General features: G+C 45.6%; 1 protein-coding gene across 1 annotated transcript in view; it reads left to right on the forward strand.

Moving 5' to 3' along the window:
* Positions 1 to 20,031, forward strand: part of NEB (nebulin) — a 160,127-nt gene that overhangs the window by 133,164 nt on the left and 6,932 nt on the right. Inside the window, exons 123-134 of the mRNA XM_075609402.1 lie at positions 272 to 382; positions 991 to 1,101; positions 8,879 to 8,992; positions 9,076 to 9,180; positions 10,240 to 10,344; positions 10,905 to 11,009; positions 11,694 to 11,786; positions 13,406 to 13,498; positions 16,293 to 16,385; positions 16,853 to 16,945; positions 18,771 to 18,863; positions 19,268 to 19,360. Of these exons, the coding sequence (XP_075465517.1) occupies positions 272 to 382; positions 991 to 1,101; positions 8,879 to 8,992; positions 9,076 to 9,180; positions 10,240 to 10,344; positions 10,905 to 11,009; positions 11,694 to 11,786; positions 13,406 to 13,498; positions 16,293 to 16,385; positions 16,853 to 16,945; positions 18,771 to 18,863; positions 19,268 to 19,360 (1,209 nt within the window). The remainder of the gene's footprint in view (positions 1 to 271; positions 383 to 990; positions 1,102 to 8,878; positions 8,993 to 9,075; positions 9,181 to 10,239; positions 10,345 to 10,904; positions 11,010 to 11,693; positions 11,787 to 13,405; positions 13,499 to 16,292; positions 16,386 to 16,852; positions 16,946 to 18,770; positions 18,864 to 19,267; positions 19,361 to 20,031) is intronic.

Raw genomic sequence — 20,031 nt, forward strand, 5'->3', positions numbered from 1 at the left:
CATAGTGCATTGGTACAGTACATACTGTATTGGTGCATAGTGCATTGGTACATACTGTATCGGTGCATAGTGCATTGGTACATACTGTATTGGTACATAGTGCATTGGTACATACTGTATTGGTGCATAGTGCATTGATACATACTGTATTGGTGCATAGTGCATTGGTACATAGAGTGTTCTTGTGTTGTCCCTTTGGCACTGAAGCATTGAAAGAATTACATGTTAATATAATACGGGTATGAGATCATTTTCTTCCTTCCTTTATTAGAAAGAATATAAGAAGGACTTTGAAGAGTCTATTAAAGGCAGAAACCTTACTGGTTTGGAAGTTACGCCAGCAATGTTACATGTCAGATATGCTACCAAAATAGGAAGCGAGGTAGCATCTGCTCTGCATTTCATTTCTGCAATCAATTACAATAACTAGACTAATATATTATCCACTATATCCCCTTTGTTTATGTTGCTGCCTTGTGTTGTGTCAGTTTTAATATGTGTTTGTCTTTTCGTGCAATTTTTTAGTGCTGTGCTTTTAACTACACGTTAAAACTATTAAATGTGCTTTTTTGTAAAGTGCCAATTAATGTGTGTGTGTACATAATCTTCGTCATACTCTCTTATAACAATCTGTTTATGAAAATAATATACATAACATGTTTCTGTTTTGTTTGTAACCTACATAACCGTCTCATTATATCATTTTATATGTATTAAATGTGAGCCTTGTTTTTTGTAGAGATGGGCAAAAGTTGCTGAATTAAATTCATGTTTTTTTTTTTAATTTGTGACTTATTCTCTAATCGATTTTTTTTTTTACATTTTCCAATACTCTTCCATTTTTTAATATTAAAATGTTTTAAAATGCTGTTTTCGCAGCTAAACCAAATTTTGCCGAATAATTCGCCCATCTCTATTGGTTATCCTGCAGAAAATGTTGGACCTTTTTTGTTTCCTGCCTAAAAAGTTCTCTTGTCTCATGCTCTTTAGAAAGAGTACAGGAGGGATCTCGAAGAGACCATCAGAGGTAAAGGTCTCACAGTGCTGGAAGAGACTCCTGAGCTTCTAAGGGCAAAAAATGCAACTCAGATCTTAAGTGAGGTATGATCATTTTACCCAAAGAAATTCATTGATTTCCACTTTCAAATAATTATTCTTAAATTTCCTTCAGATTCTCATAATCCCCACCCTCATTCGCAGTGTAGATGTTGCAATGAAATGCCCAGTCACTAACAGTCCTACAAGAATGGTAGTGTATAAATATGAAGCTATTAATTCTAACATCCAGTCACAATATAGACCGTTTGAGCTGTACTGAGGGAGCTCTGATTCATTTACAGCTATGTTGCCATTGGAACAAGTTTTGAGTGACCTTTTAGTGACAATTTGCAACCCTCATTGGTCACTTTATCTCTTAGTATCAGAGGAACCTTCCAATGCAAATTCTATTGGGCAAGGACTTGTGTATGAAAAAAATAGTATACTGTAAAGTGCTGCATACATTGTAGTACTATAGTTGGCTAAAAAGTAAACACTATATTCTTAAGTATTGCATAAGGCAATGGCTCACAACCTTTTTTGAGCAGGGGCAACCATGAAGGAAAATCTCAGGGCACTCCTGCTAATCAGACCTCACTCAACCCTTACTCGCTCACACAAACATACCCGCACCCAATCCCAACACTTAGCCCCTCCTCGCTCACACGAACATACCCGCACCCACTCCCAACACTCAGCCCCTCCTCGCACACACGAACATACCCGCACCCACTCCCAACACTCAGCCCCTCCTCGCACACACGAACATACCCGCACCCACTCCCAACACTCAGCCCCTCCTCGCTCACACGAACATACCCACATCCACTCCCAACACTCAGCCCCTCCTCGCTCACACGGACATACCCGCACCCACTCCCAACACTCAGCCCCTCCTCGCTCACACGAACATACCCGCACCCACTCCCAACACTCAGCCCCTCCTCGCTCACACGAACATACCCGCACCCACTCCCAACACTCAGCCCCTCCTCGCTCACACGAACATACCCACATCCACTCCCAACACTCAGCCCCTCCTCACTCACACAAACATACCCGCACCCACTCCCAACACTCAGCCCCTCCTCACTCACACGAACATACCCGCACCCACTCCCAACACTCAGCCCCTCCTCGCTCACACGAACATACCCACACCCACTCCCAACACTCAGCCCCTCCTCGCTCACACGAACATACCCACATCCACTCCCAACACTCAGCCCCTCCTCGCTCACACGAACATACCCACATCCACTCCCAACACTCAGCCCCTCCTCGCTCACACGGACATACCCGCACCCACTCCCAACACTCAGCCCCTCCTCGCTCACACGAACATACCCACATCCACTCCCAACACTCAGCCCCTCCTCGCTCACACGGACATACCCGCACCCACTCCCAACACTCAGCCCCTCCTCGCTCACACGAACATACCCACACCCACTCCCAACACTCAGCCCCTCCTCGCTCACACGAACATACCCACACCCACTCCCAACACTCAGCCCCTCCTCGCTCACACGAACATACCCACACCCACTCCCAACACTCAGCCCCTCCTCGCTCACACGGACATACCCGCACCCACTCCCAACACTCAGCCCCTCCTCGCTCACACGAACATACCCGCACCCACTCCCAACACTCAGCCCCTCCTCGCTCACACGAACATACCCGCACCCACTCCCAACACTCAGCCCCTCCTCGCACACACGAACATACCCGCACCCACTCCCAACACTCAGCCCCTCCTCGCTCACACGAACATACCCACATCCACTCCCAACACTCAGCCCCTCCTCGCTCACACGAACATACCCGCACCCACTCCCAACACTCAGCCCCTCCTCGCTCACATGAACATACCCACACCCACTCCCAACACTCAGCCCCTCCTCGCTCACATGAACATACCCACACCCACTCCCAACACTCAGCCCCTCCTCGCTCACACGAACATACCCACACCCACTCCCAACACTCAGCGCCTCCTCGCTCACACGAACATACCCGCACCCACTCCCAACACTCAGCCCCTCCTCGCTCACACGAACATACCCACACCCACTCCCAACACTCAGCCCCTCCTCGCTCACACGAACATACCCACATCCACTCCCAACACTCAGCCCCTCCTCGCTCACACGAACATACCCGCACCCACTCCCAACACTCAGCCCCTCCTCGCTCACATGAACATACCCACACCCACTCCCAACACTCAGCCCCTCCTCGCTCACACGAACATACCCACACCCACTCCCAACACTCAGCGCCTCCTCGCTCACACGAACATACCCGCACCCACTCCCAACACTCAGCCCCTCCTCGCTCACACGAACATACCCGCACCCACTCCCAACACTCAGCCCCTCCTCACTCACACGAACATACCCGCACCCACTCCCAACACTCAGCCCCTCCTCGCTCACACGAACATACCCACACCCACTCCCAGCACTCAGCCCCTCCTCGCTCACACGAACATACCCGCACCCACTCCCAACACTCAGCCCCTCCTCACTCACACGAACATACCCACACCCACTCCCAACACTCAGCCCCTCCTCGCACACACGAACATACCCACACCCACTCCCAACACTCAGCCCCTCCTCGCTCACACGAACATACCCACACCCACTCCCAACACTCAGCGCCTCCTCGCTCACACGAACATACCCACACCCACTCCCAACACTCAGCCCCTCCTCGCTCACATGAACATACCCACACCCACTCCCAACACTCAGCCCCTCCTCGCTCACACGAACATACCCGCACCCACTCCCAACACTCAGCCCCTCCTCGCACACACGAACATACCCGCACCCACTCCCAACACTCAGCCCCTCCTTGCACACACGAACATACCCACACCCACTCCCAACACTCAGCCCCTCCTCGCTCACACGAACATACCCGCACCCACTCCCAACACTCAGCCCCTCCTCGCTCACACGAACATACCCACACCCACTCCCAACACTCAGCCCCTCCTCACTCACACAAACATACCCGCACCCACTCCCAACACTCAGCCCCTCCTCGCTCACACGAACATACCCGCACCCACTCCCAACACTCAGCCCCTCCTCGCTCACATGAACATACCCGCACCCACTCCCAACACTCAGCGCCTCCTCGCTCACATGAACATACCCGCACCCACTCCCAACACTCAGCCCCTCCTCGCTCACACAAACATACCCGCACCCACTCCCAACACTCAGCCCCTCCTCACTCACACGAACATACCCGCACCCACTCCCAACACTCAGCCCCTCCTCGCTCACACGAACATACCCACACCCACTCCCAACACTCAGCGCCTCCTCGCTCACACGAACATACCCGCACCCACTCCCAACACTCAGCCCCTCCTCGCTCACACGAACATACCCGCACCCACTCCCAACACTCAGCCCCTCCTCGCTCACACGAACATACCCACATCCACTCCCAACACTCAGCCCCTCCTCGCTCACACGGACATACCCGCACCCACTCCCAACACTCAGCCCCTCCTCGCTCACACGAACATACCCACATCCACTCCCAACACTCAGCCCCTCCTCACTCACACAAACATACCCGCACCCACTCCCAACACTCAGCCCCTCCTCACTCACACGAACATACCCGCACCCACTCCCAACACTCAGCCCCTCCTCGCTCACACGAACATACCCACACCCACTCCCAACACTCAGCGCCTCCTCGCTCACACGAACATACCCGCACCCACTCCCAACACTCAGCCCCTCCTCGCTCACACGAACATACCCACACCCACTCCCAACACTCAGCCCCTCCTCGCTCACACGAACATACCCGCACCCACTCCCAACACTCAGCCCCTCCTCGCTCACACGAACATACCCACACCCACTCCCAACACTCAGCCCCTCCTCACTCACACAAACATACCCGCACCCACTCCCAACACTCAGCCCCTCCTCGCTCACACGAACATACCCGCACCCACTCCCAACACTCAGCCCCTCCTCGCTCACATGAACATACCCGCACCCACTCCCAACACTCAGCGCCTCCTCGCTCACATGAACATACCCGCACCCACTCCCAACACTCAGCCCCTCCTCGCTCACACAAACATACCCGCACACACTCCCAACACTCAGCCCCTCCTCACTCACACGAACATACCCGCACCCACTCCCAACACTCAGCCCCTCCTCGCTCACACGAACATACCCACACCCACTCCCAACACTCAGCGCCTCCTCGCTCACACGAACATACCCGCACCCACTCCCAACACTCAGCCCCTCCTCGCTCACACGAACATACCCGCACCCACTCCCAACACTCAGCCCCTCCTCGCTCACACGAACATACCCGCACCCACTCCCAACACTCAGCCCCTCCTCGCACACACGAACATACCCGCACCCACTCCCAACACTCAGCCCCTCCTTGCACACACGAACATACCCACACCCACTCCCAACACTCAGCCCCTCCTCGCTCACACGAACATACCCGCACCCACTCCCAACACTCAGCCCCTCCTCGCTCACACGAACATACCCACACCCACTCCCAACACTCAGCCCCTCCTCACTCACACAAACATACCCGCACCCACTCCCAACACTCAGCCCCTCCTCGCTCACACGAACATACCCGCACCCACTCCCAACACTCAGCCCCTCCTCGCTCACATGAACATACCCGCACCCACTCCCAACACTCAGCGCCTCCTCGCTCACATGAACATACCCGCACCCACTCCCAACACTCAGCCCCTCCTCGCTCACACAAACATACCCGCACCCACTCCCAACACTCAGCCCCTCCTCACTCACACGAACATACCCGCACCCACTCCCAACACTCAGCCCCTCCTCGCTCACACGAACATACCCACACCCACTCCCAACACTCAGCGCCTCCTCGCTCACACGAACATACCCGCACCCACTCCCAACACTCAGCCCCTCCTCGCTCACACGAACATACCCGCACCCACTCCCAACACTCAGCCCCTCCTCGCTCACACGAACATACCCACATCCACTCCCAACACTCAGCCCCTCCTCGCTCACACGGACATACCCGCACCCACTCCCAACACTCAGCCCCTCCTCGCTCACACGAACATACCCACATCCACTCCCAACACTCAGCCCCTCCTCACTCACACAAACATACCCGCACCCACTCCCAACACTCAGCCCCTCCTCACTCACACGAACATACCCGCACCCACTCCCAACACTCAGCCCCTCCTCGCTCACACGAACATACCCACACCCACTCCAACACTCAGCGCCTCCTCGCTCACACGAACATACCCGCACCCACTCCCAACACTCAGCCCCTCCTCGCTCACACGAACATACCCACACCCACTCCCAACACTCAGCCCCTCCTCGCTCACACGAACATACCCGCACCCACTCCCAACACTCAGCCCCTCCTCGCTCACACGAACATACCCACACCCACTCCCAACACTCAGCCCCTCCTCACTCACACAAACATACCCGCACCCACTCCCAACACTCAGCCCCTCCTCGCTCACACGAACATACCCGCACCCACTCCCAACACTCAGCCCCTCCTCGCTCACATGAACATACCCGCACCCACTCCCAACACTCAGCGCCTCCTCGCTCACATGAACATACCCGCACCCACTCCCAACACTCAGCCCCTCCTCGCTCACACAAACATACCCGCACCCACTCCCAACACTCAGCCCCTCCTCACTCACACGAACATACCCGCACCCACTCCCAACACTCAGCCCCTCCTCGCTCACACGAACATACCCACACCCACTCCCAACACTCAGCGCCTCCTCGCTCACACGAACATACCCGCACCCACTCCCAACACTCAGCCCCTCCTCGCTCACACGAACATACCCGCACCCACTCCCAACACTCAGCCCCTCCTCGCTCACACGAACATACCCACATCCACTCCCAACACTCAGCCCCTCCTCGCTCACACAGACATACCCGCACCCACTCCCAACACTCAGCCCCTCCTCGCTCACACGAACATACCCACATCCACTCCCAACACTCAGCCCCTCCTCACTCACACAAACATACCCGCACCCACTCCCAACACTCAGCCCCTCCTCACTCACACGAACATACCCGCACCCACTCCCAACACTCAGCCCCTCCTCGCTCACACGAACATACCCACACCCACTCCCAACACTCAGCGCCTCCTCGCTCACACGAACATACCCGCACCCACTCCCAACACTCAGCCCCTCCTCGCTCACACGAACATACCCACACCCACTCCCAACACTCAGCGCCTCCTCGCTCACACGAACATACCCGCACCCACTCCCAACACTCAGCCCCTCCTCGCTCACACGAACATACCCGCACCCACTCCCAACACTCAGCCCCTCCTCGCTCACACGAACATACCCACATCCACTCCCAACACTCAGCCCCTCCTCGCTCACACGGACATACCCGCACCCACTCCCAACACTCAGCCCCTCCTCGCTCACACGAACATACCCACATCCACTCCCAACACTCAGCCCCTCCTCACTCACACAAACATACCCGCACCCACTCCCAACACTCAGCCCCTCCTCACTCACACGAACATACCCGCACCCACTCCCAACACTCAGCCCCTCCTCGCTCACACGAACATACCCACACCCACTCCCAACACTCAGCGCCTCCTCGCTCACACGAACATACCCGCACCCACTCCCAACACTCAGCCCCTCCTCGCTCACACGAACATACCCGCACCCACTCCCAACACTCAGCCCCTCCTCGCTCACACGAACATACCCACATCCACTCGCAACACTCAGCCCCTCCTCACTCACACAAACATACCCGCACCCACTCCCAACACTCAGCCCCTCCTCACTCACACAAACATACCCGCACCCACTCCCAACACTCAGCCCCTCCTCACTCACACGAACATACCCGCACCCACTCCCAACACTCAGCCCCTCCTCGCTCACACGAACATACCCGCACCCACTCCCAACACTCAGCAACCCTCAGCCACTCCCATCCCCTTCTTCCACACGCCACATTTATTCCCCCTCTTCACACAGCTCTCACCCCCTTTCTCAATCTTACATTCACCCCCATTATCTCCTACTTACACCACACATCTTTCCCCTACCCACACAAAGCACTCACCTCCACCCTCTGCCCACACATAGGCCTCACTCCTCCCCTCTTCCCTGCAACCGTCTCACACACCTCAAACATTTCAGCTGCTCAGTGGGCGCATCCCGCGCTTTCAGATGATGCAGAGGCTTCTTTCTCTTCTCTGTGCCGGGCCGAGAGAGGAGTCAGAGCCTCGGCACCCCTGGCAGAGGATCACAGCACACCAGGGTACAGGAGCATCCTGGCAGAGAAATATAGTATATATTTCCTGTTTTTTCCCCCTCTTTCCTTCACATAAAAACTATCCAAAATGTGATATCATGTTTCATTTAAATATAGATGTACAGTAGCTGTGCCCGTGATAATAATAATACCCAAAAAATATCAATAAGTGATTTCACTTCTGTCTGTTGTGAACAATAGCTTAAATTACAGTTACAGATAAGTTTAATTCACGTGAATTAGAAAGTTACTGTGGTTGTTATACCACAGTGTAAGGACCCATATGAGAAAGATAAAGTGACTCTTTCCCAAAAATGAATGGAATTAACTTCTTATCGTTTTATTAAAGTTTGGGTCGGTGAGTCTGTTTCCCAGTAAGTGAGACTTGGGGGGGGAAAGGGGGAGGGGCAGCAGAACATGACCGCACCTTACAGCATGTCGCTGTGATCTCTCTTATGTAATAGAAAGAATATAAGAAAACACTAGAGTCGGAAATCAAAGGAAGAGGTATGTCCACTATGGGCTTGGAAACTCCAGACTTTATGAGAGCAAAGAATGCGACTGATATTGCCAGTCAGGTGAGTTCATCGGATCAAAACAGGGTTTTTTAGCATTGGCTTTACAGTGTGGAGACATTGACATGCATCATTGTTTCCTACAGGTGAAATACAAGCATTCTGCAGAAATGGATATGGCCAACTACACATCTGTTGTGGATACTCCAGAGATTATCCATGCTCAGCAAGTCAGAAACCTTTCCAGCCAGGTGATAATACTTTCCAAAGCCTTTAAAAGTTGGTTCTAAATTAACATTAAATAAGTAATAATCATGTAGATCTGCTGCTCTAAAATCATAAAAATCCACTGCAGAAAGAACATGAAAATACAGGTAGTACTCGCTATCCAATGTTTCACTTTACAACGAATGGCATGTCCAACGCTTTACAATGCAACCCTATGGGCCGTTTTTCGACGCCTGGATGCGTTATCCAACACTCACCGCCACTGATTAACATGGGACTCACTTTACAACGGTTTCACTATCCAACGCCACTTCCAGAACGGATTCCGTAGGATAACCGAGGACTGCCTGTAGTGCCTTTGGTAATTTAAAACAAGACAGGAAATGAAGTAGTGAGCCAGATCATATACACATTTTATTACACTTGCTCTTCAGTTATATACTGCACTATTCAGTGGGACTAATACGTTTGGCAGAAAAAATGTCATACTGGCATCTGTTATTCAGTACGCAGTGAAGCACCCTGCACGCCACATTCCCAGCTTCAATTACATTACTTAAGATCTCTAACATAAATGTGTTTTCTGCATTACATGTAATCTTTATTGGTTAGCATGAAATGATCTCCATATTACATTGTTTCCAGATTGCTGATCTACTTTTCCTTCAACATTGTTTTAACCCTTTCGTTATGAGCCTCAAAATGAAATTGTTTCTCTCTTGTCCTAATATTGCCCCCCAAATTGCATTAATACATCTCCCTGAGATGTTATATTCTAATGAAAGAACATCATTCTGACCATCCCTGCACAATGCTGATAAATGGATGAACAAGCTATAATGTGTGTTTTACAATATTATTACAGTTATTAATATAACTTGTATAAAGGCAGCAATATATTCTACAGTGCAGAAGGACTGGGCTATGACAGCAAAAAACAATAAAACATAATTAAAAAAAAATATTACAGATAGTATACAGTGCGATAGGTGAGGAAGGCCCTGCTTTAAGGATCTTACAGTTGTGCTATGTACTGTATGGGTAAATATGCAGAATAACTCTCTGTATTTAAATCACAACAGAAAAAATACAAAGAGGAAGCAGAAAGGACCATGTCCTATTACGTGCCGGTATTAGACACACCAGAGATGCTGCGTGTCCGTGAGAATCAGAAGAACTTCAGCACTGTAAGTCCCATAAACATTTCATCTGAATTCCTTTGTGTAGAAACATCACAAGTCTGAAGTCTGAAGAGTGAAAAGTCTGTTGTTTGCTAACCCCATCCATATCAAAGGGGCCAGCAATGCAAAAGAGTGTGTCGTGAGACTCATCTGACACTAAAAAGAGGTTCATGCAGGATTTTAGGGAATGCATAGGAAAATGGTCTCTTTTTTTTAATAGGAAAACGTTATTTAATTATTTTTAATCTCTGCATCAATATACTGTAAGTATAGATATAGGATAAAGTATCTGTCGCCTAAATTTAGCATAGGTTGTTAGCATTTGTTGAACGTTTTCAACCTCATCTACTATGTAACTATTGTAAATGTTCATTGTCCCTATTGATATGAAGTATTTTCCTCCCATGGAGATACTTTGGTCATTTGTGTTGTAGCATTTTTCAGTGTTGTGATTTTGATCGTCATACAAAGAGAACAAGGTCACATCTCATTAGCTGACTTGTCTCAAGGACAAATGTTTGTTCCTGATAAATCTTAACGCCACATTTTCTACTCTTTTCTTATAGCTTCAGTACCAGGGTGAACATAATATCAGTAAAGGAAAAGTTACAGTGGTAAAAGACACGCCAGAAATACTGCGTGTTAAGGAAAATCAAAAGAATTTCAGCTCGGTATATCATTTTAAACATTTGTTTTTGAATTCTAACCCGAATAATACAATAATTGAGAAGGAGCATATGTGCATTTCTAACGTAGCCATCTTTAAAGCAAGCTAACATTAACTGCCACTTATTGTACCAGCTGCTGCTTTTACTGGTTATATAGTCTTGCAGGGTTTCTTTACACCATACACTTTACACTATGGGATTTAGTTAGGCAAATAGCGCTACAAACTTTTGTGATGTCTGATCAAAATTGTGAGTCGTCTCATCTGTCTCTTGTCAGTGTGTAGGTTGCTTCAGTTATCTGTGAGTTGCTGGTAATGTGGTCTTAGTTTAATGCTGCATGTTTGCTGTTGTGTTTGTAATTGTCACATGCACAGTTTTTAACCACACAGGAACCAACGTAATACACACATTCGGGCCTGAGAAGAACTGCAACTTCAGGCCCCTCTAGGCTGAATGGGTTGACGAAAGCAGCAAATAAAAGGCATACGCCCATATTTACTAAGCAGTGCTCCAGTATTCCAAAAGAATTAGGGGTTTTGTGGCACTAGAAGTTGTCTTATGGAATCGCACCGCTTAGTAAACATGGCACATACTGTTATGGAAGCACTTTCTGTTCAAAACACATGCACTGTACGAAGCAGCAAAGCTCTCATTGTTTAACCTGTCACCTTGATTCCGAACATTAAGATTTTGTACAAAGAAGAAGTTGGAACAGGAACAGCTATTGGGCAGACCCCTGAGATGGAAAGAATTAAGAGAACACAGGATGCCATTAGCACGGTACAGAGAAAAGACTTTAAGATTCTCAGATGCTCTATAACCTCTCAAATCCTCTTGCCTGAGCTAACAATGACTATGGAAATTAGAAAGGCTATCAAAAATAATAACTACCATTTATAACTGCGACTAGGCCAAATAATATTTCCCCCCTTTAGGCATTAATCCTCTTCCAAACAGATAAAACACAATTTCTGCAAATTCCCCTGCTAAATAACATGTTTATTGTAATATAGTAAGAGAAATGATTGTTTGGGGTTGTTTTATCTGCTAATATAACCCAAATTCAACTTCTACCTTCATTTTCTTACAAGCATATTAATATCGCTATCAAGATTTTGCCATAAAAAGATAGCTAAATCCTGGAATTATGTATTTTAAAGCATAACATTTATACTGTGTACTAACTAATAATTTGATTTCTACTAATAATTCAGAGTATAAAAAAAGCTGAATACATACAGTATATAGTGTTTTATGCAGAGTTACAGACTGTTGCCTATGTTAGGGGTGCTCAACTCAAAACTCAAGTTCTTCCCTCCCTCCCCCCCCCCCAACAGGTCAGGTTTTCAGAACAAGTGACTCAAGCAGAGGCTCAGGTCTTCAACTATGCCTCTGCTTGAGAGTCAAATGTGCTAAAGATGGGATATCCTGAAAACCTGACCTGTTGGGGGTCTTGAGGACTTGAGTTGACCACACCTGGTCTATGTGATAAAGAAATGTGTTTTTTTATAAAACAGAGAAACACATAATTTATAATATCCTAGACTTATTAATATCTTAAAAGCAGTAATCCACGTTAAACAGGGAGTTTTCTTTTCTGATGTTTAAAAATTGAATCAAAATGGTCCTTCAAGCTTCTATCTAAAATCATTAGATAGCCGGCAGGTTTCAAATGGTTAGTTTTCCCTTAACAAATTCTACTGTATTATAGTTAATATGGTACCTTCCTGCACTCTATTATAGCTAAGAATAACCCTGCCAAATCCATAATAATACAATACTTCTACGCCACTGGTGAATATATGCTTTGTAACAGCATTCTTTTGTTAAACAAAACAGGATCTATCCTAGAAATCCTCTGAATCAATCTGTAGTTCACATGGCAGGCAAAGTTTGATCCAAGACATCCTCTATTGCTAGAGAAGGATTAAGTAGAGGCATCCAGTCATTTAATTCCTAGCAGTACGCTTTACCTCTTCAATTCTGGAGTGGTTGCAGTGCAGGGGTGGGAAACTCCCGTCCTCAAGGGCCACCGACAGGTCAGGTTTTCAGGATATCCATGCTTCAGCTTCTTTGACTGAGCCACTGATTGAGCCACCTGTGCTGAAGCAGGGATATCCTGAAAACCTGACCTGTTTGTGGCCCTTGAGGACTGGGGTTGGCCACCCCTGTTGCAGTGACTCCAGCACTATACGTATCAACAGTAATATGTCCACAATGATATATACAAAAGGCGTTTTATTCTTCCAGCAGTAAAGTCCCTACACACACGGTATCACATCTATGTACTGCCATAAACTGCCAGCTATGTGTTATCATACATGCAGCCATGTATGGGAAAGTCCGATGTGCTTAATGTGCGTCCTCTTTTTGTGTTTCCATTGCACGTGATTTTGTAGATTAAATACAAGGACAGTATTGGAACAGGAACTGCGATTTCCGACCTGCCGGAAGTGAAACGTGTAAAGGAGACGCAGAAGAACATTAGCTCGGTAGTTGCTGATATTTTGTGACTTCCCGTGTTTGGTAGTGCCCTTCCCTTCCTTTACTAAAGACCCCTCTACTTCCTTTCTAACTGCAAGGGTTCCTTATTTCATACTTTTAATCCATTAGATCCGATGCTAAAGTTATAGCCATGTTTTTACTTTGGTATTAGAACTGTACGTCACTTTTATCCCAACAGAGTTGAATGGAGCCATTTAGACTACATAATAGCAGTGCATTAATCATAGAACTAACTAGTATTATCGGTGTGCTTCCCGTTCCTTTCTTCCCGTTACCTTGTCTGTGTATTTGGTTTCCTAATTGCTTTTTCTAACAATTGACAGTATTAGAACTACATTGTTTGGAAGAATGAATCTTTATCTCTTTAGCACTTTACAAATGAAAGAGAAAATGAGTAGATATGTGTAGATCACCTTCACTCAGTGGTGTAACTACCGCCCGGGATACCGGGCACGTTTTGGGGGTTCCAGCTTTGGGGAGGGGGGCCCGAAGGGAGACAGGACCCTCCCTCCTGACTCGAGATGAACCCCGCAAGCGATCACAGAAGCCCCGCGCTCTTCCCCGCAGCAATGAAACCGATTGCCGGGAGAGAGCGGGGCCTCTGTAAGAGAGCAACACTCCTCTATCGACGTTGCGGCGTCATGGCGACACAAAGTCACCTGGCGCAGCGATGTCGCAGGACCAGGGCCAGCAGGTAAGTGAACTGCCCGGGGTCCCTAACACTCAAGTTACGCCACTGCTCCACTCATGCATTTTATTCCAATAAAACAAGTATCCAAGTACATGATACAACAGCAAGCTTTTTAAATATCAATATAAAAAAAGTGTAACTATTGTATAACACAAAACAAATGCACTAGTGTATAATAAAGACCGCAACGAGTAGTTACATAGTAAGGGCTTTTAATTACAATGAATAGTAGACAGCAGACAGACCTACAGAAGGAATGCCTTGGCAATCAATGGAAGCAAAATTGTAGAATACGACCCTTTAAACGTGTAAACAAGCTTGTTATGAAATGAAGTATTATTTTGTGGTGTGTACATTTGCAATTACATGCAACCGATAGGGCTGCTACTTATTAGGGAATGATATGCTTGTGCACTTCCAGTGTTGTGTATATATACATTTTCATGATAAAACTAAATATTATGGACCTCTCTACAAAGGTGCACTCACTCTTAGCAAAGTTCAGAATCAATTATGTCTTTTTTTAACTATTGGTTGGTCTTGTCATATACAATGGACCGATTTGTAAAATTAAAGCAGTGAAGCCGTGAAGCAGAGGTAATCTGTATAATGTGGGGAAATATTTTACTAATGTATGGTGTCAGGGAAGACATGTGTTGGCTCTATCCATTGAAAATGAATGTATTATACATTCCTGTGGGATACACATAATGTATAAGGTTCCAATGGCATGTTTCTCTTCACCCATATTGCTGCTCTCTTCATATTCTGCTGGGAATGTTAATCGTAAAAGTAGAAACTGGAGCGGATGAGATTGGGGGGGTTGAAAGCAGGAAGTAGGGAAGGAAATTTCCATATGCACCAAATGCCGGAAGTGGGGTGGGGGGGGGGGGAAGGGGGGCAACTTCAGCCCTCAAGGGCTATCAGCAGGTCAGGTTTAAAAGATATCCCTGCTTCAGCACAGGTGGCTCAATCAGTGGCTCAGTCAATGACTGGGCCACTGATTGAGCCACCTATGCTGAAGCCGGGATATCCTGAAAACCTGAGCTCTTGGTAGCCCTTGCGGGCTGGAGTTGGCCACCCCTGCATCAAAGCATTCCTGAGTGTCATAGAAATAGCCAAAGTAAGATTCACTGGGGCTTATGTACCAAGGTGGGAAATTGGTAACACAGATGTAGCCACCACTGTAATGTATGGGTGTTAATAACTATTACAGGCTAAAGCTTTAGAACATTCACAATCCAATCTTCTTATCATAATACTGGACATTATTGGGCCAGGCTTCACCAGAGATTACATGTGTAATTGCTGCATTCCCCCCAAAATTATTAGATTAATATAACATAAACATATAATAATAAACAATATAATGTACCAATAATACAAACTCCAAGAAAATGTAGCTTATAACAGTCTTAATTCCCATAGAATAGGGGTATCACCTGCCCATTAATGCCCAGCTGGGTATTTTTTTTTTTTTTTTTGTATAGCGCTGCTAATTATACGTAGCGCTTTACAGAGACATTTTGCAGGCACAGGTCCCTGCCCCGTGGAGCTTACAATCTATGTTTTTTTTGTGTGTGTGTGTCTGAGGCACAGGGAGATAAAGTGACTTGCCCAAGGTCAAAAGGAGCCAACACTGGGAATTGAACCAGGTTCCCCTGCTTCAAACTCTCAGTGCCAGTCAGTGTCTTTACTCACTGAACCGCTCCCTTTCCCTTTAAGGGTTTAATGCAACTCCTCCAGCCTTGGCAAAATAATGACCAGCTAATATCTTGTCTATCCAGGATTATTAATGAAGAGCACATTTCAGCTTTATCAGTTTAGGGAATAAACCCGGTTGCCTTATTTTTACAATATAAGACATATTTTCACAAAAATGTAAAAAGATAAAATATGGATTCTACATTTATAGGATAAATCTTATTGTATCTCAATTTGGACCGAAGTTTAGTTACTTTAGCAATGAATGCCCCTTTAAAGTAGAGTAGTGGACCTTGTGTATAATAATGCAGAGTGTGTTGGAAGAGACTGATGGAATGGAATACATATTTATTGGTGCCATCCTGGATGCTTTTTTGTCACTCTAGGTCATGTACAAAGAAAGCTTGGGGCAAGGAACCCCAACACCTGTGACTCCAGAGATTGAGAGGGTCAAACGCAACCAAGAGAACTTTAGCATGGTATTTCCATATAAGAAGATTGGTTTAAAATAAATACCTAACAACAATATTTGCTTCTAAAACAATAGCATAACAGTTATTGCCCATTTTCCTGAGTGCTTAAACTGCCAGTAGAGTTTACCTTAACATTTAAAATCTTTCACACACTTATAAATTATAGAAATTAACATAGTTTCACCTGTCATCAAATATTTTACTAAACTGTTTGAGCAACCGAGAGCCTCAAATATTTCAAGTATCCCCATCATCAAAGGTACTCACAAAATCAGATCCTTTTTCCTGTTCTTACAATGCCCTACTAAACATTGAATGTGGAATAACAGTCAACCCTTTACTGACCGAAGAGCCGGCCATGCATTGTTCTGCAGTCGTCTAATAGTGAAGGGGTTAATTTTCCTTGCTAGATGTTCATATATTACTTACTTATTTTTTTCACCATGTTTTGGGGTGCTTTCTTGTGCCTTTAGGTCTTGTACAAAGGACATTTGGGGATAGGAACGTCTGTACCTGTCACTCCAGAGATGGAGAGAGTCAAACGCAATCAAGAAAACATTAGCTCGGTATTTATAATTATAATTACCTAAAAAGCCCCCTCTAACATTGAATTAAAATGCAAAAATGTCTCCTCTTAATCCAATACCGATCACCAACCTTGTTGTTAATACCCTTAAACATGAATAATACATTCCTTATTTATCCTGGATAAATCACTAACTAAAAGCATTAGACATTAACATTATAAACAAAAACCTTTTAACAACAGATAGTTAAATATCTAACATTTTTTGGTACCTGGTAGGATTTTTTAAGCATGTTCCCATTATGTAAGGTATGTTCTTGATTTGTAATTAAAAAAAAAAAAAAAAAGTTTATTATAACTTGCAACTTAACAGTTTTCTAACTGCCACAAATAAGGTCAGAATTGTTCGGAATAACCAGATCTAACCTTTAAACTTGTCTGGAATTGAATTTGCAGGAACTTCATATTACAAACTGTCCTTGTTGCACAATAACCTTAGCTTCAGACATCTTTACTTGATGAATGTAATACATGTTTTCTAAATGTTTAAAACTCATTCAGGCAACATTGACATGTCCCAAAAATGCCATTAATGGACAAAATACAGAGAACTCTTTCAAATACTTTCCCCATTTCAATTGTTTGTCTCATCAATAAGGGACAAGGGGAGAGACATCTATTTTTGTCAAAATGAACTTTAAATGCATTATATTGCTTTTATACACAGTGCAAATGGCCTGCTAGCTATTTAACTAACTAGAGAAATATGATTGCTGATTATATTTGTGTACACATGGATATAGGGGTGCATTATCATATAAACCTATTCCTAAGGTAAGTGTTTCCTATTTACATGTTACATGTAACAATACCAGAAGGGACTCCCTGCCCTCTGAGAAGTGCAGGGGCATATACACAGGATGCAGAATGTGTGTAAGTGTATTAGCAGCATAAGTACTTCAGTGTAAGTACCTACTGTATGGAGAGGTAACAATGGTGACCGCAGTAAGAAAAAGTTGACCCAAATTTCATTGGAATCCAGGGGAGAGAAAGTTTGTTTTTGCTGTTTAGGAAAAACTTTATTTTGTAACTTTTAAAACGATTATTTGCCATGTGATGTGGGCTTTGATTGTCAGTAGATAGCATCTTCATATTATGATGTTTTGCTCGCCTACAAATTGTAGATAAAGAATAAACAAAATTAACATGTACTCCTGAAAGTAGTGCCTAAAAGCAACAGTTCCAGCAACTCTGCCACCCCTTCCTGCATGTCAGACTAGGGGGCACTATGACAGACCACTTCCACTCAAGCACTTTGCCAGGGGTGGCCAACTCCAGTCCTCAATAACATTAGTAATTCGTTAGAGAGCAACCACAATAACTTTTGGGAGTATTTGTTGTGATTGTATTGTATGGACAAAGGTGTGTGACAAGTTGATGAGCTTCAATGTGAGAGGAAAAGAGGGGGTTCATTGTTAGAAATAGGCAATATCCCTCCCACATTGTACTGCACTATGGAATATGTTGGCACCATACAAATAAATTATTATTATAACATGCTTGGAGGAGATTGTAGATGATATTGCAATGTTATCTACATGCTGTAATGGGGAAGTAGTTATAGGACCCGACTTCTAGTGGTACTGTAAGGTTGAGGAGCTGCGTCTTGGCCTTATTGGGTTTCGAGTAGTAGAGAGACATTCGTGTTAAGATTGCAAAGAGGTCAGTCAGAGACTTGATAGTGGAAAGAGGATAGAAGATGAAGGAGGGTTTCAGATTTGTGATACCGTTGATCAGCAGTACACTGTCTCTCTAATTCAAACATTGAGAACTTTCCATTTATCTGTGCCATTTTGGATCTTCAGGTGTTATACAAAGAACATTTTGGCGTGGGAATCTCCACACCTGTCACTCCAGAGATGGAGAGAGTAAAACGCAATCAAGAAAACATTAGCTCGGTATTTTATATTTTCATAAAAGTAACACTCTAATTGCCTACCCTGACTTATTTTCCTTGACTTGATTTACCTATAAACCTCCTATATATTAAGCCCTTTCTAGGCTAACATAGTTTTTTTGCTTCTACTCATAAAGCTGCAAACCAGCTTTTAATTGGAAGGAATCAAGTTCTTTCCATTTTATAATCTTTAATACATTCATGCTTTTTGTCGTTGTTCTCTGATTTTGATGATGTTGTTGACCTCCTCAGCCTCTTTGATTTCCCACCACTTATCTTACTCTTTGCGCTTTTTTGTACTTCAGCTTTATTTTACTACTACTACCTAACTCTTTTTGAATGATAAAGTCACGCAATGTGTTCAGTCTTGTCTGTGATTTCCCAATACTTTTTTGGAACCTGTAGGTTATGTACAAGGACAATGTGGGTAGAGCTACCCCAACAGCCGTCACTCCCGAGCTGGAGAGAGCAAAACGCAATCAAGAAAACATTAGCTCGGTATTTTCCTGACAGCAACCAAACTCTAAAACATATGCTGACAAATGTATCTGTTGTCGAGTTCCCACCTGTGACATGGTGTTCAATCTTGGGCATTTTCTTCTCTGCTAAAGGTCTCCTATCGAACAAAAAAATAGAAAATTGAAGCCTCTTAATATTTTAAATATCTTTAAAATGAGAAAATATTAAGTAACAATGCAAAGGCTGACGGATTTCATATTTTGGTGGCAGTTATTTTGAGGCTGTGTATCTGTATAGTACTTCTCTCTAGCAGTCAATATATTCATTCTTATGTAGGATATTTATACAACGTATAAGTTAAACTTGTACAATGGTATTGCTACTGGCAGAGATTACAACAAATGTAGTTAAACACTTTGTTTGATCTCGACAACTGATTAGAATGATTAGTAGCTGCATATGCAGAATAGTGAGACGATGCCTTAATCCTGACACTAACATGGACACATCCCTTTGCAGCTGATTGCACTGGCAGTGAAGGAGTTCCCTTATCAGGTCCCAATCTTCACCGTGCAGTCATTGTTATGCATTTTTGTTTTATTTCTACCTCAACTATCCACAGAATATATTTCTGTGTTATATTAAAAAGGCGACATTTGCATGTCATTTCCCAGAATCCCTGGCTGCAGTGGAAGCACTTGTACGCTCGG

Source organism: Ascaphus truei, chromosome 7 (assembly GCF_040206685.1).
Source record: "Ascaphus truei isolate aAscTru1 chromosome 7, aAscTru1.hap1, whole genome shotgun sequence".
Lineage (NCBI taxonomy): Eukaryota > Metazoa > Chordata > Amphibia > Anura > Ascaphidae > Ascaphus > Ascaphus truei.